The sequence below is a fragment of the Diplotaxodon limnothrissa genome, linkage group LG1 (genome assembly GCF_057381915.1).
Source record: "Diplotaxodon limnothrissa isolate DT_005_m linkage group LG1, D_limnothrissa_male_GT1.1, whole genome shotgun sequence".
NCBI classification, from domain to species: domain Eukaryota; kingdom Metazoa; phylum Chordata; class Actinopteri; order Cichliformes; family Cichlidae; genus Diplotaxodon; species Diplotaxodon limnothrissa.
The window spans coordinates 30,991,902-31,016,155 of NC_140596.1; the positions used below are offsets into that span (position 1 = coordinate 30,991,902).

Genomic DNA, 24,254 nt, shown 5'->3' on the forward strand with positions numbered 1-24,254 from the left:
AAGAATTGTGTTAATTGGGAGCTAGCTTCCCAGGTGAACAAATACGAATAAAAAGGAAAAACACAAAAAATGTAACCATTACTTTTCATTTCTCCAAAGGACAAACATTGGGTACTTTTTATATATTTTATAACAGATTATGTAGGAATACTTGCAGGATTTCACTTTTTTTTCTTTTTCCTCCACATTGCAAAGCTATAACATCATGACAATGTGATTGTTCAGTTGCAATGTTGATCTTAGATCAACTTTATTATGATGATGTAGGAACAACACCAACATGGGGATATCAGACACATGCCACCCATCCATCCATTTCCTTCCTTTTATCCAGTTCAGGATGGCAGGTGTTGCTGGAGCCTAACCTAGCTGCTATGGGATAAAAGGCTATGGCTATTTTAAAATCACCTATTAATATAACCCATGCATTTCTATGGACTGTGGGGGGAAGCTGGAGAGAAACCTCGCAGACACAGGAAGTATAAAACAAACTCCACGGAGACGAGCCAGGCAGTAGATTCGAACCCAGGACCTTCTTGCTGTGATTGCTGATTGAGATGGTAAATGTGCAGTCAAAGTGTTACAATGTTGTTATTAATGAAGTGCCTAGTAGTGCAAGCCTTTGATTCCCACTGAAATCATGGACATCATGTAATGTCAAGTACTGGAACAAGGTAGAAAGTCTGACAATCATGAGCCTAACCTCAAAGTACTTAAGCTAAAGATCCGTCCTCGTTTAATTGTGAGATTTTGGCCTAAAGGTCCATGCAGGAGGTTGATCCTGCTCTGTTTTTGCTATAAAGTGGTGTACGGTATCTTTCCTTTGGGGCACCAAAGCTGTTTTTTGCCAGCTGCTTTGCCTGTTATTTTCACTTGGACTGAAATGTTGTTTAATTTTGTCGCAGACTTAGAGAATTTTCCGAAGCCTTTCCAGGAATGTGAGTATTTTAGGATACAACCTGCCTTTTAATGCCCGAATTAGTTGAGCTCAGGAAATCTGAGTAACAGTAAAACTGTAGGTATTTGCCACTAATGCTGAGGGTTTTTTTAATTCAGTACTTTAGGTTTGATTTATTTGTGGAGTTTAAATAAAACTGTCTCGTGTAAACTCCAGTGTTATCATGGCAGTGTATGTATTGTGAAATTTTGCTTCTGACTGGTGCTGTTCAGGTTTTTTGCACGTTTAATGCTGTACATAGTGACTCTGCTCTGCATGTGAAAATTAAAGATTGAGCTAATGGCAGTCTGAGGTTAAATTATGTAGAAATGATGTGCCATTAAATCTAACACAATCATGACAGTTAGAGATACTGAAAACCTAAAACACCCCAATGCTTGACTCTAAGAGATCATTAATAAAAAATGTTGTCGAGCTTACACGTTTTTTTGTTGTTTGTTTTCATTTGAATCACCCCCCTCCTCAAAACAAGGGAGGGGGGTGATTTTCTTTTACATCATTATCTCAGATACCAGATATTTTACATTCAGCAGAGGGTGTTTTATAATAACAGAGGATTGAATACAGTGGTCCCTCATTTATCGACAGGTGAAATCCGTGAAGTAGTTAACTTATTATAGATGTTTTCAGGCTGTAAAACCCCTCACTACACACTTTATACACTTTGCTCAGACCGACTCTCAAAGTTCAAACCTTCGTAGAAAAATAAGTCCAGAAATATAGAATGAAACCAAAGACACCCGCGGTTGCCTTTGATGGTGCAAAACGTTTTGTTGACATTGTTGTTTGTTGGGGAGAAAACTTACAAAAATACAGTACAGCACGTCACAGTCACACTGCTAGCGATCAAAGATTTATGTAAATTTGACAAGCTGAACGCATTCTGTACTGTACAGGAGACACGAGATTGGCTGTAGACCATTGTCAATCAATCAGGACGCAGAACACAATGCGCTGTACAAAAAAAAGGATGCAAAATTGCACCCAAAAAAAATCCTCAAAACAGCGAGGCCGCGAAAGGTGAACCGCGTTAAAGCGAGGGACCACTGTATTTATGTCACAGTGGAGGGCCTTCAAATCCAAAGACAAAGAGGAGTTGAAAAGGGTGCAGAGAGAGTTGAGGGGACTGATAAGGAATGGGAAGGACAGCTACAGGCAGAAGATGGAGAACCAGCTTCAGCAAAACAACGTTGGTGAAGTCTGGAGAGGCCTCAGAACCATCTCAGGCCACAAACAGCAGAACTCTCTGCCTGGGAGGGATGTGAGGTGGGCAAATGAACTGAATCATTTCTTCAACAGATTTGATTCAACCATGAGACAGTCTACAACATCGGCTGCAGACTCACCCACCCCCACTGCTGCTGTTCCACCTCTGACACCTCAGACACTTCACACCTCCTCTATTCACCCTGCTCACTCCTCCCCACCCCCAACAACAGCATCCAATACACACTCAACACAAGGCTCCAGCCTGTCTCTCTCAACCACCCAGGTTAGGAGGGAACTGAGGAGGATTAATGGCAAGAAGGCAGCGGGCCCAGATGGCATCAGCTCGAGGGTCGTCAGGTCCTGCGCGGACCAACTGTGTGGGGTGATGGAGCACCTCTTCAACCTGAGCCTGAGGTTGGGAAGAGTCCCACAGCTCTGGAAAACCTCCTGTGTTGTACCAGTGCCAAAGACTTCACGCCCCAAGGACCTCAACAGCTACAGGCCGGTGGCTCTGACATCCCACCTGATGAAGACCCTGGAGCGGTTGGTCCTGGCTCAGCTTCGGCGCCTAACAAGCTCATCACTGGACCCACTTCAGTTTGCCTACCAGCCTGGCATTGGCGCGGATGATGCCGTCATTCACCTCCTACATCGTTCCCTCGCTCACCTGGAGACCGCTGGAAGCACTGTGAGAATCATGTTCTTTGATTTCTCCAGTGCCTTCAACACTATTCTTCCCTCGGTTCTGAAGGACAAGCTGGAGAACTCTGGAGTGGACCATCACCTCACTACCTGGATTTTGGACTACCTCACCGACCGACCACAGTATGTGAGGACTCAGGGCTGTGTGTCGGACAGGGTCATCTGCAGTACGGGGGCCCCACAGGGAACGGTTCTGGCTCCGTTCCTCTTCACCATCTACACTGCAGACTTCTCCCACAATTCCACCCAGTGCTTCCTGCAGAAGTTCTCTGATGACTCTGCAATAGTCGGCCTCATCACTGATGGGGACGACAAGGAGTACAGAGGACTGACTCAAGACTTTGTGGACTGGTGCCAGCTGAACTACCTCCAGATCAACGCCAGTAAAACCAAGGAGCTGGTGGTAGACTTCCGCAGGCACAAGCATTCTCCACTGCAACCACTGAACATCCAGGGTATGGACATTGAGGCTGTGGACAGCTACAGGTACCTTGGTGTTCATCTGAACAATAGACTGGACTGGACTCATAACTCAGACGCCCTCTACAGGAAAGGGCAGAGCAGGCTGTACCTGCTGCGGAGACTCAGGTCGTTTGGGGTGGAGGGCCCACTCCTGAAGACCTTCTATGACTCTGTGGTGGCTTCTGCTATCTTTTATGGTGTGGTCTGCTGGGGCGGCAGCATCTCTGCTGGGGACAGGAAGAGACTGAACAGGGTGATCCGAAGGGCCAGCTCTGTTCTAGGATGCCCTCTGGACCCAGTGGAGGTGGTGAGTGACAGGAGAATGGCGGCTAAGCTGTCATCCCTGTTGGACAACATCTCCCACCCCATGCAGCAGACTGTGACAGCACTGAGCAGCTCCTTCAGTGGGAGACTGCGGCACCCACGGTGTGGGACGGAGAGATTTCGCAGGTCTTTCCTCCCCACTGCTGTCAGACTCCACAACAAAGACTTTAACTGAACAAACACACACATCCACACATGTGCAATAACACTAAGTGCAATAATCTTTTCTGGCATCGTTGTATTTTTACTCAGTTGTATATAGCATTCGTATTCTATTTTTATCTTATTGTATATTTTTATTCTATTTTATTCTACTGTATATAGTATATTATTTTATTCTATTCTGTACAGCTGTGTACTGTATTTATTCTTATTGTATTCTAATTTTTGCGTCATAACTTTTGCACTGTCCACTTCCTGCTGTGACAAAACAAATTTCCCACGTGTGGGACTAATAAAGGTTATCTTATCTTATCTTATCTTAGTTAATATTGTAACAGGTACACAGAAAGCATCCTTGTCATTCCTTTTTTAATCTTTTTCACTCGCAATGACCAAGGCCTTCTTGTATTTTTCTTTTTCTTCAGGAATATTTCTTTAGTTGTCTCTTGCATTTCAGTCTTGTATCTGACAATTTCTTGTGTTTTGTTTGTTAGACCACTTCACACTGCCCTATGAATCATTCGAACCTAAAAAAGGCACCTAACTCAAGGGATGAGCCAGTGTTGCATCTACACATAACAGACAACTTAGCAGATAAACCCATTTTGTTGCTAGCAGACTATTGCAAAAGCACATCTTCTCTTGCCATTTTATTAAAGATACAAAAAATGCCAAAGATACCAGAAAGGTGAACTATTAGCTAAAAGACATGGTATGCAGTGTGTGGGAAATGAGATGTGGCTCAAAACTTTTGCACAGTAGTATATATTATCGTAGCTATAAACAGCAAGCCTTGATGGATAAAACTTACCAAATGTTAAGTTAAATTGAAAACAAAGCCAGTCAAACAAACTTTGGTTCAGAAATAATGTAAAAACTAACAATGAAAAAGAAATGGTCCAAAATGGAAATCTCGTGCCAGTTTCCTGGCTGGAAATCAGCGGGAATATGCCTCCACGACACCTCCACCCTCCGTTTGTGGATTGTTTTGCTCTTTCTTATAGCTCTGCTATATGAGGGGGGGGGGCTTCAGCAAATGGGTCACATATAAAGGTAGGAACAAGAAACTGATATTGTTGTTTACCTTGGAGGACTTGTTGGAAACTCCTTTGATTTATAGTCCTCCTTGAGATCTTTACGCCCTCCATCAGCCCTGAAGAAAAATCACCAGATAACTTATATTCTCCATCAAATGAAGTCGTCTAAAACTTTTTAGTGACTTTTATTAGACCTCACTGACCCCACACAGGAAACCTACTGTGAAGTCAAGTACAGGAGTGACTCCTCACAAACATTCGTCATGTGAAAAGAATCTTTGGCACTCAGCACTGTTCTTTGAGGACATCTAAATTCTGTTTAGTAATGTGACAGCTCTCAAATAAGTCAGTTATTCCTCTCGGACGTCCCAGTGAAACCATTACTGTAGCAGTGATTAGACCTTAGCGTTAACACATTAACATTAAGACGTTCAGACTTCAGCAAGTCTCCAAATCCAAAGACACTTAGCAGGAGTATTAAATATTTGCACGGTCACCTTTATTGTCCAAACTTCTGTCTTTTTTGTATTACCCAAGCTGTCATGAGTTTCTCAGGAGAAACAAGTAGCCCTGTTAGTTCAGCCTGAGGTTTACTTTAAAAAAATGTATTCAGCTCTGTGGATACAGCCTTTTCTGGCTTCCTTCTTGGAAAACATTATTTAAGTTTCTCTATTCATTCACTCTCACATTCACACACTGGTGGAGGCAAACTACAGTTGTAGCCACAGCTGCCCTGGGGCAGACTGACAGAAGCGAGGCTGCCATATCGCGCCATCGGCCCCTCTGGCCTTCACCAGTAGGCAGTAGGTGAAGTGTCTTGCCCAAGGACACAACGACCGAGACTGTCCGAGCCGGGGCTCGAACCGGCAACCTTCTGGTTACAAGTGAACTGCCAACTCTTTGAGCCACGACCGCCCAAGTAGCTGATATTGTGCTAGCTGCATAATCAGAGGCATAGCTTGCAAGGCAGCTTACTCTTTGGAGCATTTGCTCAGCAAGGGTTCCCCGAAAAGTGACAAACTCTAGACTCCAGCAGCTTTCAGTCACAATAAGAGAAACTAGCCCACCCAAGGGTCTAACCTTAGTCCACTCTCTCCAGTTGCTGCTACTCTAGCCTTCACTATGTGAGAGAGAGTCTTGAATAATCTAACTTTTAAGTAAAGTGCACTTTTTTTTCTTTTTTTTTTGTCAGTTGTTTATATCATACTGTAGTGGTGATGAATTGGAGGGGTCCCCTAGTGCCCCAACAAACTAAATTAACGTCACTGAGTGTAATGCAGTTGTTTCTGCCCTGGCTGCAGTTTGCACTTTACCACCATGGTCTTTTCCTGCAATAAGAATAATGTTCACGTCTCCACTCTTCAAAAGTTGTCTTACATGTTATAAAGCATAAGCAAGGGTTTTGTTTCCTTTGCTGTTGCGTCGGTAGTTTTGATTGTCACACAGTGAGCCGTTGCAGCACGTAGAAAAAGCGATGCTAAAAACTACGATAACGTCTGAATATGAATGGCTTCTAGCCTTGCTGTTGAATTTGATGCTATGTCCTGCAGCAACTTGAGTGTTTTGATCAGATTCTTAAATGCAAATAAGATCATTTCCTCCTATCGTTACTGAACCTGCACCTCTGATGTCTCTGTTGTAAAGATATTGCTTATAAGCAGTGACTGGTTGTACTGGCCAGCTTCTAGGTGTGACTGCGTGGAACTGTTAATGATTATGAGACGGGGCAGTGCTGGATTAGATTACACGTAGTGACTTCCATGGAAAAAAGAATGATTAAGCATTTTAGGTCAGCCCATGTGTTTTTTTTGTTCCTCTTTGATGTTAACAGTCACCATCATATTCCCTCAGAAAGTTGCTTACTGGGCAAAAATAAGAAAGTTTGATGTTGTTGCTGTTAAACATTTAAGTGACTAACTTTTGGATTCTGTTTTTTTGTTTTTCAGGTTATTAGTGGGTGCCCCGTATGAAATGAACGGTGCTTACCAGACGGGGGATGTTTATAAATGCTCACTGAGCAAACGAACCAACGGCAACGGTTGCGCCAAGCTCAATTTAGGTGCAGTATTAAAAACACCTCTTCATTTTTACAAGAGCATCACGAAAAGAGTCCAAACATTGACAGGGACCATCATAAATGCAAAATGAATGCATGCTTTGTAAAGCTGTTTACCGCGGTTCCTGCTTGCTTTTCACCTCATGTGTCAGTAAACATCATGATGACATGTGTCAGACAGAAATGTGGGTACCATACCATGCATTCCACATTTTATTATTTTTTTAAACAGTTTATGTGCATTTCCACTTGTGTGATTTGCCGCAAATGTTACCACATGCCTCTTCATACGGGTTGCACATGTTGTGCTTGTTAGGTACTCACAAGAAGTTTCATGAAGTAAACATTTAGATCTGAGGATGTAGATGTTGCTGACACAAACCAAAGTTCCAGATTGTGGATAGCGTATTTCTTTATGTGTGTTTGAAACAGTCCATCATAGATCTCAGTGAAATTTATTTTCCCTCAAGGAAGGATATCTCTGACAAACGTATCAGAGCGAAAGGACAAGATGAGACTGGGAATGACGCTTACATCTAACCCTAAAGACAACAGCTTTGTGGTGAGAGCCCCTTTAAAAATTAGTTATGTTTTATGAAATATAACAAACAGTAATGGCCTGCTGCTGCAGAACTTTTTGAGCGTGTAAGAACACATAAGATTGCAGTTGTCCAAATAAGGGGGAAAAGAAAAACTTCCCACAAGATTGTCTTTTGATTACATGGTTTTAATGCTGCTGTTCTTGGCATGAACCTTGCTTTTTGTATTATGCTGAGGTCAATAATCTTGCTTGTATCAATGCTTTCTTTCAGGCCTGTGGACCATTATGGTCGTATGAGTGTGGAAGCTCGTACTACAGCACTGGCATATGCTCCAGAGTCAATGCAAGCTTCAAGTTCTCCAGAACAATCGCCCCTGCCTTTCAGAGTACGTTTTTAAATGATGAGATTCATTGATGGTTTTAAGTCTCTGCAAAGGATTAGATCCTTATCTGGGAGCTTGTACCTTATCCTTCCAGGGTGCGAAACCTACATGGACATAGTGATTGTTCTCGATGGCTCAAACTCCATCTATCCCTGGTATGAAGTGCAGGCTTTTCTCATCAACATTCTTCAGAAGTTCTACATTGGGCCCGGTCAAATACAGGTTTGTACAAAAACAAACCAAAAAAATACTAAGAGAACGTATGTTAAACAGATCTACATTTTGCTCTTCGTTCATAGTCTTTAATGTATTTTATGTTGTTCCGTGTTTTTGTGTCCTCAGAATTATGTTTCATTAATATGAAGACGATGTTTTTGTTGCTATAGATCACTGTCATTGCATTTCTTTGTGTAGGTTGGAGTTGTGCAGTATGGTGAGAAGGTTGTCCATGAATTCAAACTCAGTGACTACAAATCAGTAGAGGAAGTAGTGAAAAGGGCACGCAGTATCGACCAGCGGGGTGGTGAGGAGACCAACACAGCTCTTGGCATCAACACAGCACGGTACAGTAACTCCGTTAGTCCAAACGAACACTTCAGTAATCCTCCGTTCTGTACTGCATTTTACTAAACATAGTAAACATGTTTACAGCTCCCAAGCTTTCAAACACGGAGGACGACGTGGAGCCAAGAAGGTGATGATTGTGATAACTGACGGAGAGTCACATGACAGTGCTGATCTCCAGCAAGCCATTGAGGACAGTGAGAAGGACGGGATCACCCGTTATGCCATCGCTGTGAGTCTGCTAGATCAGTTATTGAACTGGATTACATGGCTTACAGTTGAGGTTGAACTTGGTTTTCTGAAGGGCAGTAAATTCCCTGTGGAGCAATGAAACACCATAAACATTAATGAGGTGACTTCATGGGGTTCAATTATAGCAGCTCTCTCAAAAGTTACAAATGGAGCCAAAACACTCAGAGTCCTCCAAGAGCTCCAAACACACACGAAGGCGTGAATGATCTCTTCAAAGCCGCAGTGGTTTTTAGTTTTTGCCATTACTCCTGTGGAGATAGGGCACACATATTTCCATTCAGTGTCTAAACCCTTTGAGTCATTTGGCTGAAAGTCAACTGGAGTTGGTTATCAGAAACCTGCTCAATGAGTGCGAATATCAGCTCGGTTCAGGGCAATTAAAGGATGGGAGATTTGTTATGCTGGTCCTGGCTTCATGCATTTAGTGACAGACTGTTTAATCTGACCCTTTTAGGTTCTTGGCTACTACAACCGCAGAGGAATCAACCCTGAGGCCTTCCTCAATGAAATCAAGTACATTGCCAGCGATCCAGATGACAAACACTTCTTTAATGTGACAGACGAGTCAGCGCTGAAGGATATTGTGGACGCACTCGGAGAGCGAATCTTCAGTTTGGAAGGTTTTACAAGACTTTTACTTTACCAAAATTTCATGGTTAAAGTGAGGCTTTTAGGGATGCACTCACAACACTGTGGGTACGATTAAGTTTACGTGGCAAAATTCAGAAATAATAATGAAAGAACAATAATAATAAACAATAAATGATTAATATAAACTAATAAATAACAAACAATAATCTTGTCTATAGCAGAGTTTAATAAATGTATTGGTCTCTGGGCAGAAATGTCCTTTTGTTAAAAAGAAACTACACAAATAGCAATATGCACAAAAACGTTGTTCCTCTGTTGTGTAACTTTAAATTAAATACATATTGTTAAAAAGCGCTTTTTGATAACATCATCTTTCCCCTTTTAACGGGCATCATCTTGTAAACATCTCATATTAAAGTCTTAAATTAAACTGAAAGCAATAATTTGTTACACTCCTAGTGGTCATGCTACAAAAGTATCCAGTTCCTTCACCTTTCCGAAAACGTCTGTGCCGCTGCAGTGGTTCAAAACTCTAAAAACTGACTTGTTTACACAGGAACCAGTAAGAATGGGACGGCGTTTGGCCTCCAGATGTCTCAGGCTGGATTTTCCGCTCACAGCCTTGAGGTAAGTCTAACTTCTGCTACCTCCTAGTCTCGCACCATCTGTCACTGCGTAGGACAACACACATCGTCTCAAATTCAGGTCCATCATAACTCCTTCCCAAAACCTGTCATTTATTACTTTCCAGTCCCTCCTGAGGTGCTGAGGTGATGTGTGGCCCTGGAGGTTTAGGTCACCCTGATTTAGAAGCCACTGACAAGAGAAACAGGCCCTTTTTCCACTTCAGCTATGCAGTGAAGACAGCCCTCGCTCACTAAGGAAGCATATTATTGAAACGCTGAGACAAAAGTGAGACAGTTGTGGTGTAGACTGGCTCAGGTTTTTTCGCTTTTACTCACTATAGACATTGATTGTATCTTAGAGCAGATAGACGCAGGTGTGCTGGATTTACACACAGCTGGAGGAGGACGATAAGTCAGTCTCCTCCAGCTGCTGTTCATACAGTACCAATTCATCAATTTTCATTCCTTGCTTTCTGGCTCATTAGAGACATTGGCTGATGCAACTGCTTTGATTTTTTTTCCAGTTCGCCTTAACAGCAGGATTATCAAGGGAGAAATAAATATGTCACACACACATATATATGTTGAAAAATAAATATATGCAGCCTTTGCAGCTGGGTGGCAGGGGTAGCTGGAAATTTCGTCCACAAGGCTGGATTCCAAAGATGCTTGACATCGCCATTCAGAGTGCTGAGAGCAGGATAACATTGGAAAGAATGTCCGTGCTTTAAAGGAGAAAAACTGCTTTAAGGTCCCCGATGGTTTTGCTGAACTAGTGCCAGCTAGGAAGGGTTCTTACTGTATGTCACATATTTTTTAGCCGTCCCATGCAACTTCTTATAGAGCAGTTTCTCAGTGTGCCTTTTTTCTGTTCTGAGCAGCGCTCGAGCTCAGTGGTTAGCACTGTTGCCTAACAGCAAGAGGCTCCTGAGTTCAAATCCACACAGGGTGCTTCTGTGTGGTTTGAATACTCTCCCTATGCTAGCAAAGGATTCCTAAAGGAGCTCCGGTTTCGCCCCTCTAAAAAAGACGGGTCTAGGTTTGTGCTGACGGATACTTAAACTGATGAGTTTTACTTGCTGGTTAAATAAAAGTTAATATTAAAACAGAAAAAATCATATCTGCACAAAAACTGTTTCTGGTGTTTAATACTTTTCAGAATATCCATTACTTGTTTTTTAGCTGGGATAAAATGTACATCCCCAGTACAAAGCTGTGTGTTTGTGCAGCTCTGACTATCTTGAGTACAAGAGTACAGGGTTGCAATCTCAAAATAAAAGCAAGGCATACTTTATGTCCAAAAATGAATCTGCAGTAGAAATAGGTCACTGGATTATGAGGTTGAATTGTTTTGGACTTTCATTTATATGCCATGGAGACCGTTTTGACCAAAACACATAACCACACTGGCATAACGTTGCTGTTACAGAGTGACGTAGTGCAAGCGCGGTAAGCACACAATTCCGTTTTTTAGGAAGGAATAGAAAACCTTCCAACTCATGCTCAAATACTGGAAAGTGTGCTGTCGGCATATTCTGTACAGCGAGAGAAAAAAAATGGGCCGACTGAACCAAGGAACCCTATAATTTCAGTGTCGCTGATACAAAGTATGGTGAACTACGAAATACAGAAAATCGCCCCTCAGTCCCTCCTCATGGCTACAGCTGATTTCTACTTACAGCTTTGTTTCCTTCATTGAATGTTAACTTACAAATACCATATTTAGCAGAGATCTGATTGGTTTCTATGCGTGCTTTCATTTATTTTATATTAGTACTTAGCTCTGAAGTTCAGGGATAACAGGAAATATGAGGTTAGGATAAACTTGTGTTCCCTGAAAGGCTTGTTATAGTTGCTCAGCGGGCAAAAGAATCCACAGGGGCAATACCAGAGAGCCCAAAAAATGAAAAAGAATTAACAGGGGCTCTGGAAAAACTTGTGTACATTTAATATAAGAAAGAAAATCCATTTTTATTTTGAACGTTTAATAAAAATGTTTACCGACAAAGAGGGTCGAGCTGATAAAGATTAGTGTCTAAATTGTCTGAAGCTGTTGCTTAAATAGAGACATTCTGTTAGGTTTCACATCACAAGGGGAGAAAAATGCAGACTCACAGCAGGAAGAGTAAAAGCAGAGTTCACAAATCCCAACAAACAGCAATCAAAAATGAAGCAGGCTAAATGAGGAGTACCTGACTGTTGACATGCAGGTGATATGATAAAGAATAAAGGGAGGACAGGACATCAAATACACTGAAAATTGACCAGGTATGGCAAACAGGTGAGGAATGAGACACAAGTGAAACCATTCAGTGAAGTCGGGGGAGGACAGACAGGAACAACAACAGAAACATGACCTTCAAAGTAAAAGGATAAAAAATTATCCATGGGACAGACACAGACCTTAACAATAAGTCAGAGAAAAAAGACACACAGAGCAAGACACAAACAGAAACACTAGAGGAACTACTGCTTAATGATTTTAAGAATTTACACAAGCCAAAACCAAGAATCATTACTAGAAGATAGAAAATATGGGAACCAAAAGTTCAGTGTCTGATAGCGCACCAGGAATAAAAACAAGAATCACAAACTCGACTCGGAAACAATGAAACGAACCTAAGAGCGTAAGAATAACCATGAAAAAGTCAAACCGCTTAATAGCAGTAAAGTCCAAAAACAAACACCACAAATCCCACAGACCATAATACCTTCAGTATGGTAACTCATTTGGTAAATGTGCAAGAGCTTGTGAGGTTGAAAGTTTTCCACTGTTATCCTGATATCTGCATGAATGTTATCCCATGACCTGCTGGAGGGAGCCAGAGGTACTGTATATCCTAATTAGAGTTTCCTGGTATTGTTTTAAGTAGTACAAAAAGTTCATAACTCCCCTCAGAGTTATCACCAGATTAAATTTCACCATAAGTGAGTCGAACGGTCATTAATCTAGCTAAGGTGAGCCAAACACTCAGACTCTGCCACATAATGCTGATTGGAAACCTTTATGTTCCATGACTGTGTCCTCACAATCATCGTCACACAGAAATTACTGTGCTGCATCTATATGCAACATGTGCAGCACAAGAAGGATTTTCTCTGTTGCTCTGCTGTGTGAATGAAGTACATGCATGCACATCCATTTATTAACTACTTAACGTCACATACAGGATGGGACTCTGGTGGGTGCTGTTGGGGCTTATGATTGGAACGGAGCTGTATTGAAGGAAACACGACAGGGGAAGGTGGTCCCTCCTAAGTTGTCCTACGCTCAGGAGTTTCCCGAAGAGCTCAAAAACCACGGTGCCTACTTGGGTAAGTACTGCAACAGCCTAAGGGAGTTTTAAAAAGTGGAAAAATCTGGACACGTTTTACAGAAATGATTGAAAAGATAAAAGAAATCCAGGAAAGAAAAATGTTATTTTTAGATCAAAGAACCTTTGAGCAATTTTCTCTTATCGGTGTTTAGTTTCTGCTCCAACCTTTTTTTTGTTTTTGCTGGTGCTGAGATGTATGACTGCTGTGGAATAGTACCAGTTGTTTTAGCTGCAAACCATCTCTATTAAGTGTACCCATTTCTCCAGTGCTTTTCACCATATCCAGCTCCATCTCCACTCCATGACCACAGGCCTCTGCTTTTGCCATCAGTGGTTTTGTCTCTGAGCTTATCCAGCAGGCCGCCAATAGAAGGCATTCTAGTCTGAATCGTAATATGAGGTGGAAGGAGAATTCTGGACAGACAGGGAGAAAGTTAAAGCTGGGGGAAAGAGAGGTATGAAGATGGGAGATGAAGGTGGAAAAGTATACAGCGAGCAATTGGAATTTTTAGTGGGGAAAGACAAAATGAAATAGAAGATGAAATCGGAGAAACCTGAGAAACCAGAACACCAGCTTTTACTGAATCCAGCTTACTGAGATTTAAGTCCTCAAATTGCATCACTATCGTCATTTTCCCTGACTCATGCAAATCACTGCTGTAAGATTGAACATAAAGTTTTCCACTGTTCCTTATACTTTAAATTTACATAAAGATCACTTAAAAAAAGACTTTTAAAGAGCCATACAGAACGGATAGTTACAAAAAGATACGTATAAGCTGCATACTCTGGTAGCTTTTAGTCTGTGAGTGGTGTTTGCATTTTTATACGTCATGTTTTTTTCTTTTACATAAACAGGGTACACTGTGACGTCTGTGGTGTCAGCCAGAAATGGTCGTCTGCTCGTAGCGGGTGCTCCGCGATTTAACCACACCGGCAAAGTGATCATATTCACACTCAAGAACTCAGGCAACCTCACCATCCTCCACTCCCTCAAAGGCCAGCAGGTACAGAAGCATCCACAGCCAAAAACCGACTGATTCATACTTAAGCAGCTGTATGCCAGTTGATGCAATGATGCAATCCTAATATTGGTCTTGGAAGTATAACAGTCATTGAGGCTATAGCAACCACAGTTTGCCTTACATATGCAGACTAACTGGTTAAGGTTTTAGAACAGGACGTCATCCTTTGATGCCACCCATTCCTAAATGATACCCACTCAAACATCAAACTCATAGATAAAACACAAAAGTGGGTGTATATTAATAAACTCTAGCGGTGGTGTATGTGTATAGCACTGTATAAAAATCAGGATCACATCTGGCAGTGCAGGACTCTATCTCAGATCAAAGGGATGGACTGTTTTGTCTCTGTTAAAGACATTTTGTTACCCAGTATATCCTGCAAATTTAGCTTTCAAAACCATTGGATTTTCAATAATCTATAAAATCTGATCAAATGAATGGGAAAATGATCATGACATGCAGTACCCTTTCAGAAAAGGCTGTATATAATCTCCATTACTGTTTCATTGTTTTTTATGATTTTGTGCTTCACTTGGTGTCATTGTTGTTATATCATTTTTAACTTTACGACTTCGACTGGATTACAGATCATGTGCTATGAATTTAATCCGTCTGAGTCACAGTACGTTTTAAGACGGTCATCATTTCAAGGGGATGTGGCTCCGTGTGTTAATGACCACTACACTCAGAACTGGCAGCGGTTCACAGACTGCAAGCCTGAAGTGATCTTGCAGCAGCTTACATTGTACCTTGTCAGCAGCAGCTCATCCAAAATAGCAGATGTTTCTTTTTAGAAAATGTTCTTGAGCTGAGAAGTCTTGAACAAAAAATAAAAATTTACAAGGCAGATGTTTCTAATGATGTTTTATCTACTTCGGTGACTGATCTACGCTCCCTCTGGAAAGCTCCCACAGTCTGAGCTTCTACAAAAGTGTCAGGACTTTTGACCACTAGCAAGCTGCCATTTGCTGACAATATTGAAGTTCAAAAGCCACTCGAGCTCATGAGCAACTCTTCAAACCCAAACATCATGTGGTGCAAAAACCACAACTTAAGAGTATTTTATTTTGTATATTGTGTCATTGGTGATTGGATTTAATTAACAAACTAAATGCAGGCAATGTCATCATCTGGTTGAATGCTTTTAAACTGATAAATCATACAGATCTTCACACTGCACGCACTAATGTTTCTTTCAGATTGGCTCCTATTATGGCAGTGAGATTGCACCTGTGGATATCGACGGAGACGGCATAACTGATAACCTTCTGGTGTCAGCACCGATGTTCTTCAGCGCAGGCTTGGAGAAAGGAAAGGTCTACATCTACAGAGTCACAGAGCTGGTAGGTATATAAATGCACGCGAGCGTTAGCCAACGACTGCACAGAACTGGGTCGACACATGTTCAATCCCCAGATTTCCCAGTTACACTCTGCTGGTTTCCAGCACCACTGTCAACATTTGACACATGATCTTGTCCAGATTAAATGCGCAGATCAAATGACAGCCTGCCATGCCAGTGTGCCGACTTTATTTGATGTGCAGCATGAACTCAGGAGGAAAGTATTCTCTCTCCTCTGAACCCATTTCCAGCAAACCATTTGGAGGCGAGAACTTTTCTTTAATAGAAGGAAATTTCCCGGTGTTCCAGGTCTGTCATGCTCATTGGAATAATGAATGTCTTCAGCGGTCTCAAATCCATTGAACAGGCATAGAAGGGGTATTTAAATATCCAGTGCACCCCCAAACCACATCACAGGTGGCAGCTTAAAATCTAAACAAACAGAAATCACATGTTAAAAAAAAAGTCTCTCTTCACCAGGATAGAAATGCCACATGTTCTGGATAATTAATAATGTGGTTGATTCAGGTGTCGCTCCAGGATGCTGCCCAGTCATATCGTCCTGGAAAATTTCTTAAGTTGGAATTCCTTGGTTTAAAAAAAAAAAAAATGCAGCTGGGCTCATATAGTTGATATTTATAGTCAAAAATGTGATTCTGCACTAATGCATTTTTAATTGTCCAGAGACCAATCCTCAGCAACCAGGAATGTATTATTTTAGAAAGGTTAGTGCTGGCCACTTAGTAGACACCAAAATTATTTTTTTTTAAAGGATGACCAGCATATTCTTTTATTCTAACTTTGCTTCATATAGAAGCTCCAATGTAGTGGCTCACACATGAAAGAGACACGGTTAGCAACTGAGAGGAGACACAAATCAGTGGTAAGAAGGAAATGTTTCATTAAGAATGACATCTGGTGTGAAAATCTGCCAAATAAAGTATGTAAATTATTTGCTTGTGAGTACAGGAGAAGCTGAAAGAAGCTTTAATTACTTGATAATTAATATTTTGATTGAGAGCACCACAGTTGTTTTGGAGGAAGGTTCAGAGGAGGTTGGAGATTGTTACCATCATGGCTCATCCGGTCAGGATGAGAATGAACAGTCATCAATCACTTACAGGTTTCTCGTTTTATTTGAATAACGCGTATAAAGGAAAGACACACATGGACTGCGATCTCTGAAAGGAAATAAAGTGTGATTTAAGTAACTCAAAATAATGCATGAACTCAGGAGACTCAAACAGAAACTCACCTCAGCTGCTGCCCCATGTGGGAGTGAAAGAGTGAGCTGTAGGTGAGTGCAGTCCTTATATAACAGGTGACAGGTGAGTGCAATTAAGGGCAAGCAGCACACCCAATCAAAGGTGAGGAAAAGAGACAAGGTGCATCTGGTGAAGTGAGTGTGCTGAAAGGTGAGCCTTTACAACAACAGTGGTCAGGTTTCTTTTGTTTTTAATGGTACGCCTCTTGTAAATGAAGTGTGCAGAATTAAAGCGCTCAATCTTCTTCAGCTCTGTGGAGTCTCTTTTCACTTTGAGGTCACTCTGTGCTCTTTTAGTGTCACAGTTTGCGGGGCAAGCCGTGTGGTGTTTGTGGAGGAAGGACCCAAAATGCAGGCAAAGGCTGTGATGCGAGTGAGCGTTTATTGACAATGGTGGCAAAGTGGCAAAAACAGGAAATAATGAACGAGGAGCTACCCAAAAACCTAAACTGGGAGAACTAATGAACAAACCCAAAACCATAATAACACGGGATGATGAGCAGAGAGATGCCAAACACCAAGAAATGCCGACGGACCGACAACGAGCACAGGCAAACACACAATACACTCGCGGATCTTAACTGACATAAGCAGACGAGAGACACAGACCTTCAAAGTAAAACCGGAAACACTGACAGAATACATAATCAGAATAAGCTAGAACCAAGATGATGATGATGATGATAATAATAATAATAATAATAATAATAATAATAATAATAATAATAATAATAATAATAAAAAACCACTGAGTCCACAGAGTCAGGACCATGACATTTAGTATAATTTCTAACCACTATCGTTACCACTTCTATCCCCTATCTGGTAATTTGGAGGCTACAGTAGGCTTAATACAAAAGTGATGTATCGGTTGGATGGTAAATGGTAAATGGCCTGTATTTATATAGCGCTTTACTAGTCCCTAAGGACCCCAAAGCGCTTTACATATCCAGTCATCCACCCATTCACACACTGGTGATGGCAGCTACATTGTAGCCACAGCCACCCTGGGGCGCACTGACAGAGGCGAGGCTGCCGGACACTGGCGCCACCGGGCCCTCTGACCACCACCAGTAGGCAACGGGTGAAGTGTCTTGCCCAAGGACACAACGACCGAGACTGTCCGAGCCGGGGCTCGAACCGGCAACCTTCCGATTACAAGGCGAACTCCCAACTCTTGAGCCACGATCGCCCCTGTGTATTGTAGTAGCTGTTCTGATGTTAGACATATATCCTCCATACAATAATAATAAATAAAGACAAGACTGAAACTAATAGAAGCTAAACTTAAACTAAACGGACTCTGGAAACAAACTGAAATTTATTTCAAATCACAAAATGAAAACAAAATAAAAACACAAACGAATGCGAAATTTCAAAATTTCTCCTTTGTTATATATTTATTTTTATTTTGTGTGTAATTTTTGGCAATGATTTTGTCTCATGCAGTTCTCTCCCTGTATTTTAAAACACTATCCCGAGTATCATCTAAACGAATAGACTAGTATGACTTCACTTATAAGAAATGTTTGCCTGATGCAGATGGGATGATGAAAATGATGTAAAGTTCCCCATATTACAGAAATAAATAGTAAAGAAAACTCTGTCCAAATCTAACCAAAGTTACCTAAAATCTGGCAGCCGATGAAAAATGGTTGCTTTTTTTTTTAAACTTGCTCCTAAGCCAGTACAGACTGGTTATGACCCTTCACGGCCTTCTGGTTGAGCCATGTGTTTCACATTTAAACACTGCTGACTGTATTTTTCCCTGTTTCTCTATCAATCTCCTTCTGTGTCACACATGCTCACATCAGGTAGCCGAGAAGTTAAAACTACCATCCTAAATCAACTCCTTTCACGTTTATTCAACTGAAAAACAAGTGATATCATGTTTCGTCTGCCAGCCCTGAATTATGTTATGATCAGGGATGCCAAGTGGAGCAATGATATGCATGACTACTGATCGACTCCATTATTTGGCTCCATTCTGTCAGATTGCCTCTTTGAAAAATGTTCCAGTCGGGTGGTTGCTTTCATAGATGTGACTATCGTCCATCTGACTCAACACTTACTAAGAATAGAGCGTCAGAATAAATATACTAAAGTTATATGACAGTCTTTAGTTCTTTTACTGCCCGAAGGTGAAATTCCTCCATGTTTTCTCTCTTTTGCCAGATGTTTAAGATATTTCAGTTCAAACAGGAAGAATTAAAGGCTTATGCAGAAAACACTGAAGCGTTGCCAAGCCTTATCTTCTGTTTGATTAGAAGAAAATATTGTTTCTTTTTCTGTTTAGAGCACGACATGATTGGTTAACTAAAGATGTTTTGGTGTAATTGAAACAACAAACGCAGCTGGACCGAGGGCAGAGAACAAAAAAACGTCCTTGCTCTTATTATGAGATGCCTAAATAAATGAACTGCGGATGATTTAACGAGCAGATCTGTCCTTTTAATGGAGAAATGTGCTGAGCCTGAAGGCATTTATTATTCTGTTAAATGGAACATATGGTACACTGGGACTTTTTGCATGCTATTTGTAAAAATGGCTTTTTGACACAGTAAGCTCTTCATTTACAAAAAGACTGGAACTCTTTGCATACGTAGATATAATTTATATCTACGTATGCTATTTATGAATATAAATAACAATATTTTGCTCCAATGATTTCAGAAATTTAGTTTTAATAACAGTCAAAGGCATTTAGGAACCGTGAGAGCTAAATTGCACCAAATGTTTTCTGTTGCCGACAGGTCTGGACAGCAGGAAGGCTAGTTTAGCGCAGAGAAACATGGCATTGTCCAGCATTGTTGGTGCCTTCGCCCATATACAAGTATCCAATGTAATCAAAATGTAATCAAATGGAAACGTCTCTTTTTAAATCTTGTTTTATTAGTTTTAACCTTTTAACTTTATGCATCAAGCAAAAAATTTATTATATGCAACATTCTCTGACTGGAAGAAATTTGTTTAACATTTAAACTTATTTTCTGCACATTCCAGCACATAAAATAAAATATTTTTTGTGTGTTTGTGTTTACACTCACTCTTTCAAATAGATGCAAGTAAAACACAGCAGAAAATAAATAACATCAAAGACTAGCAGTCCTGTTGCTCTATTTTCACCTGTAAAGCAGGAGTGGAGGTTTACCCTGGTGCAGGTGTGCCGCAGCGGTCAGTGGAAGAATCCGCGAGTTTCTCTGTGAGTTTCCCATTACGTCATAGCGCACTCGGTGCTTGCTTGGAAGTTTAGGGGGTTTTTTTCGCTGTAAAAAGAAGTTTTCTTCCCACGCACAACGGACACTAATGTTTTTGTCACTTTTTATGGAATCAAACTCAAAGTAGGGTCAGTACTTCCACGTTTTAAAGGCTGCACGCTCATACTCTCTCCCGCACTCATATGATCCACTGTTGATCTGCGCACAGCTGTTGTCACGAACGTCGCACTCGCTTACGTCACTGTCATGAGACATTCTCGCAAAAAAAATCACGGTTTTAGTAACGCAGTAACGCAGCGTTCCTACGGGAAAGTAACGGTAATCTAATTACAGTTTTTGCAATAGTAATCCCTTACTTTACTCGTAAGTAACGCGTTACTGCCCATCTCTGGTCATGATTATGTTTTGGTTGAATTATCGAAATTATCAGCCATTCTGTCAACCCCGTTAACCCTTTAAACCATCATTGCTTTAAACCTATGCTTCCCAACCTTTTGGAGCCACAGCACATATTTCGCATTTGAAAAATCACACGACACACCACCAAACAAAACTGTCACAAAAAGCATATTGATACATTTTTCCCCGAGCACCAGGTATAGCGGAATATGCTCGGTTTGTCCCCAGTATACCTTTTTTGCTTTCTTCTGACCACTACTCATGCTATTGTCTTCATCTAGGTCGGAATTTTCTCCAGGACCCAGGTCATACTAACTAATTTTTCTTTTCAAATATTTATCTCTTGCTATTACCCGCTGCATTTTCTCACTCAGAGGATGACTGTTATGTGACGTATTCTTGGTCTTCTTCTGTTTTACTGGCAGTTGGCAACCCGTTTAATTAGAGCAGGTAGTTTTACTGCCTTCTAGTGGTAGAGAATGTAATTGTTCTGCCCATTACTCACGCAGGTCGCTTAGAGTACTAATTGACTGGGACCAGACAAGCATCAATGGCACACGTGATCGTTTCTCACGGCACACCTATATCCCGTGGGACAGTGGTTGGGAAACACTGCTTTAAACTATAGTGCTGTTAGTTGTGCTACAGTGTGAGTAAGTTGGAATGACACATGCAAACCTCAGCCAAATTATTTCTCATACAAAGGTCAGCTTTAAAGATTATTATTCAAGTGCAGCAGTTGTCTGCTGTCTCTGGCCCACTCAGAGTTTGTGATAAACTGAGCAAAGAAGAGGTCATGAAGACAGTCAAAACAAACCAATGCAACAAGCCAATATGACTTTGAAAGAATTCCTTTAATGAATGTGAGTAAACGTAACAAAAGCGAGGCTCGAAAATATCCAAATAACTCTAAAATAATCCAGACTTCTCATGATCAGTCATTTACTCCAGTTGCTAATACATGGGCTGGTGTCTAGGGGGAGAATCCAGCTTTGGAAAGGAATGAAAAGCATTCTGATCTCTTGCTGTGGTTAACAGTGTTTTATTTCACTAACTCTGTTTATTGTAGTTGATTTTTGGGGGGGATGAGCAGCCAGATCCCCCACTATGGGAATCCCCACTAATGCTAATGTCTATTTATCAACACCAGTAACAAAGTGGATAGTCACGAATGTTTGTGTGAATAAAAACAAACTGTTAAAATTCTCCCCCATGGGACAGTAGCCTCTAGATATTTATGTGTGGGAACCAAGACAGAAACAAGACCACTGTATTAGGAGTAAAAATTACAACTGTCATTTTTTTCCTCCCCCTCAGAATCGTTTCTTCCTTGAAGGATCGTTGGAAATTCACAACGGTGTCCAAAACGCTCGCTTTGGCTCTTCCCTCGCTCCTGTCCCTGATCTGAATGGTGATGGGTTCAATGACTTGGTGGTGGGAGCTCCATTGGAAGATGAGCATAAAGGAGCCATTTATATTTTCTTTAGCCAACAAAACAGAATACTACGCAAATATAAACAGGTAGGTGGTGTGGTGCATTACACTGTAGCACATACATGTAAACCTTCCCAAAGCTGGGCAGCCGTGGATTTATGTATATTTCACTGTGGCGAAAACCTGTGAAAGTCTTGATTCTTCCTACTCATAACAGCTTAGATGAATGCACTGACTGTGCAAATATGCAACAAGTTGTAAAACTGTAAAACTTGGATTAAATGATAGATTAAAAGCAAGTTTAAGAGGTGGGTTAAAAGCTGAAAGACATGGTGGCACAGTATGTTTGCATGTTCTCCCTGTGTCTGTGTGAGTTCTCCACACGGTACAAAAATGTGGGGTTGGTAGTCTGTCTCTGTGTTAGCCCAGTGACAGACTGGCAGGTTCTACCTGGCGTATGACAGCTGGGCTAGGCTCAAACTCCCCCCAGCAACCCTGAATTAAGTGAATGAGGATGGATGGATAGACAGATGGGTTAAAATCTACTTTATCTTAGTAGGTGAAACTTACAGCATGTACTGTAAGCTAATTATTATGAGTGACCCTTCTGTAATTTCTGTATTTATTAAATACTCCTATACTCCTATGCTATTAAAGGACCAGTTTGTAAAATTTATTGGTGTATAGCAGTATGGTTCCCAACTGAAATCAAGTGATATCAACTTTCCATTAGAAAACAGGTAAAAGCCTGTTTTTAGAGTCAGTGTTTGGTTTGTCTGGCAGTAACATAGAAGACTCCATGGAAGAGGACTGTTTGTTTTGTAGGTAACAAAGACAATATTTGCAGGAAATATTCACTCTAATAAAAACCCAACCCCTCAAACACTGGAGCTTTGCAAAAAGTTTGTTTTCATTTGCAAAATCGTATATATGAGTGCACTGAATTTTAAGCAGATTATTGTAAGCATTGATTGTTGTCACTGTGAACCGTCTGTGTTTGTTTTAGAGAATAGCAGCTGCAGATTTGGCTCCTGGCCTGCAGTACTTTGGCCGTAGCATCCATGGCGTAATGGACATGAACGATGATGGTTTAGTGGACCTGGCTGTAGGTTCCCTCGGTGCTGCTGTTCTACTTTGGTCAGTATTTTAAAAATAAATAAATAAATAAAATAGACATTGTAGTTATTCCTATAAATTTATTTTGGCAATTAATTGAAAGATTTTCATGATCCTTGGTTTTGCATTTTAACTGCAATTTTTAAAAGTCTGTCATCTGTCACGCCCTCTATGCCCTCACAGGTCCCAGAGCGTTGTTCGTATTTATACCACTGTGAGGTTTGAGCCCAGTAAGATCAACATCTTTGTGAAAGACTGCCAGAGAGGTGGCAAAGACGTGACCTGCATGTCAGCCATTGTATGTTTCAACATCACAGCCAGGACAGCCATTTCTCCCACACAGGAAATTGGTAAGCCAGCAAAAATAATCCACTGCAAAGTTCTCTAGTTCTTCCACATGACAAGATTGGCACTTGGCAAGGTGAATAAAACTACTTATTACCCAGCCGAGAATACTGACAGGTTACAAAAAAGATTTATGAAAGACAAAAACACAAACTTGTTTCACAGTAGAGCGCTCAGTTTTAGATTTTGAGACAAAAAAGACGTATACGTTAGTGGCTCTGGATATTATCACGTCATTATCAAATCATTTTTTCTGATGTATTTGAACAGTATTCATGTATATTTTGGACCCATAGTTACTTAATAGTTCAGCAATGTGGATATTTGTTCAAGACAAGATGAACTATAACTGGTTTCAAGTGAAAAAAGGCAATTCATGTATGCATATATTTATATATCTTTCATGTCCTTGCTTCAATGCACTTTTCAGCATATGGCTGCCCATAAAAACTCTGACGACTCCTTTTACTTTTAATGGTGCCAAAGTAAAATGTTTCTTTTCTAGCATAAGAGGTTCTGATCTCACTGTTGTTTCTCTGCCAAAGCTAATGTTGCTGCCTTCAAAAAAACCACCGTGTCTGAGCCACTGTGGCGCTATCAAATGTTCCTTTTCGTGCGCGAGCACTGTTAGGAATGCATCTGGAAGTTTATCTCTGCTCGGCTGCATTCGGCTTCCTCAAAATAGAGAGATTTGTTTGATGGTGGTGAAAGGTCCCAGATAACTCAAGTCTGCAAAAATGTGCTGTGCCACCAAAAGCAACCCACATGCATTTAAGTGCAGCGTTTTTTTCAGCTCGCAGTTTGTTTTAATAGCTATCATGACGGGGTCCAGTTTCACAGTGAAGCAGGGCTCAGTGGCGGAGGAAGGAGAGGTGTAGTGGAGCATGTTCTGAGTTAACCTCTTGACCCCGTGGCATCTTTATC

General features: G+C 41.1%; 1 protein-coding gene across 1 annotated transcript in view; it reads left to right on the top strand.

Annotated features, from left to right (window-relative positions):
* Positions 1 to 24,254, top strand: part of itga11a (integrin, alpha 11a) — a 52,017-nt gene that overhangs the window by 14,364 nt on the left and 13,399 nt on the right. The window contains exons 3-16 of the mRNA XM_085357124.1: positions 6,801 to 6,913; positions 7,381 to 7,472; positions 7,723 to 7,837; positions 7,929 to 8,056; positions 8,249 to 8,397; positions 8,486 to 8,630; positions 9,105 to 9,270; positions 9,798 to 9,868; positions 13,038 to 13,182; positions 14,043 to 14,191; positions 15,412 to 15,555; positions 21,753 to 21,956; positions 22,876 to 23,006; positions 23,169 to 23,335. Of these exons, the coding sequence (XP_085213250.1) occupies positions 6,801 to 6,913; positions 7,381 to 7,472; positions 7,723 to 7,837; positions 7,929 to 8,056; positions 8,249 to 8,397; positions 8,486 to 8,630; positions 9,105 to 9,270; positions 9,798 to 9,868; positions 13,038 to 13,182; positions 14,043 to 14,191; positions 15,412 to 15,555; positions 21,753 to 21,956; positions 22,876 to 23,006; positions 23,169 to 23,335 (1,919 nt within the window). The remainder of the gene's footprint in view (positions 1 to 6,800; positions 6,914 to 7,380; positions 7,473 to 7,722; positions 7,838 to 7,928; positions 8,057 to 8,248; positions 8,398 to 8,485; positions 8,631 to 9,104; positions 9,271 to 9,797; positions 9,869 to 13,037; positions 13,183 to 14,042; positions 14,192 to 15,411; positions 15,556 to 21,752; positions 21,957 to 22,875; positions 23,007 to 23,168; positions 23,336 to 24,254) is intronic.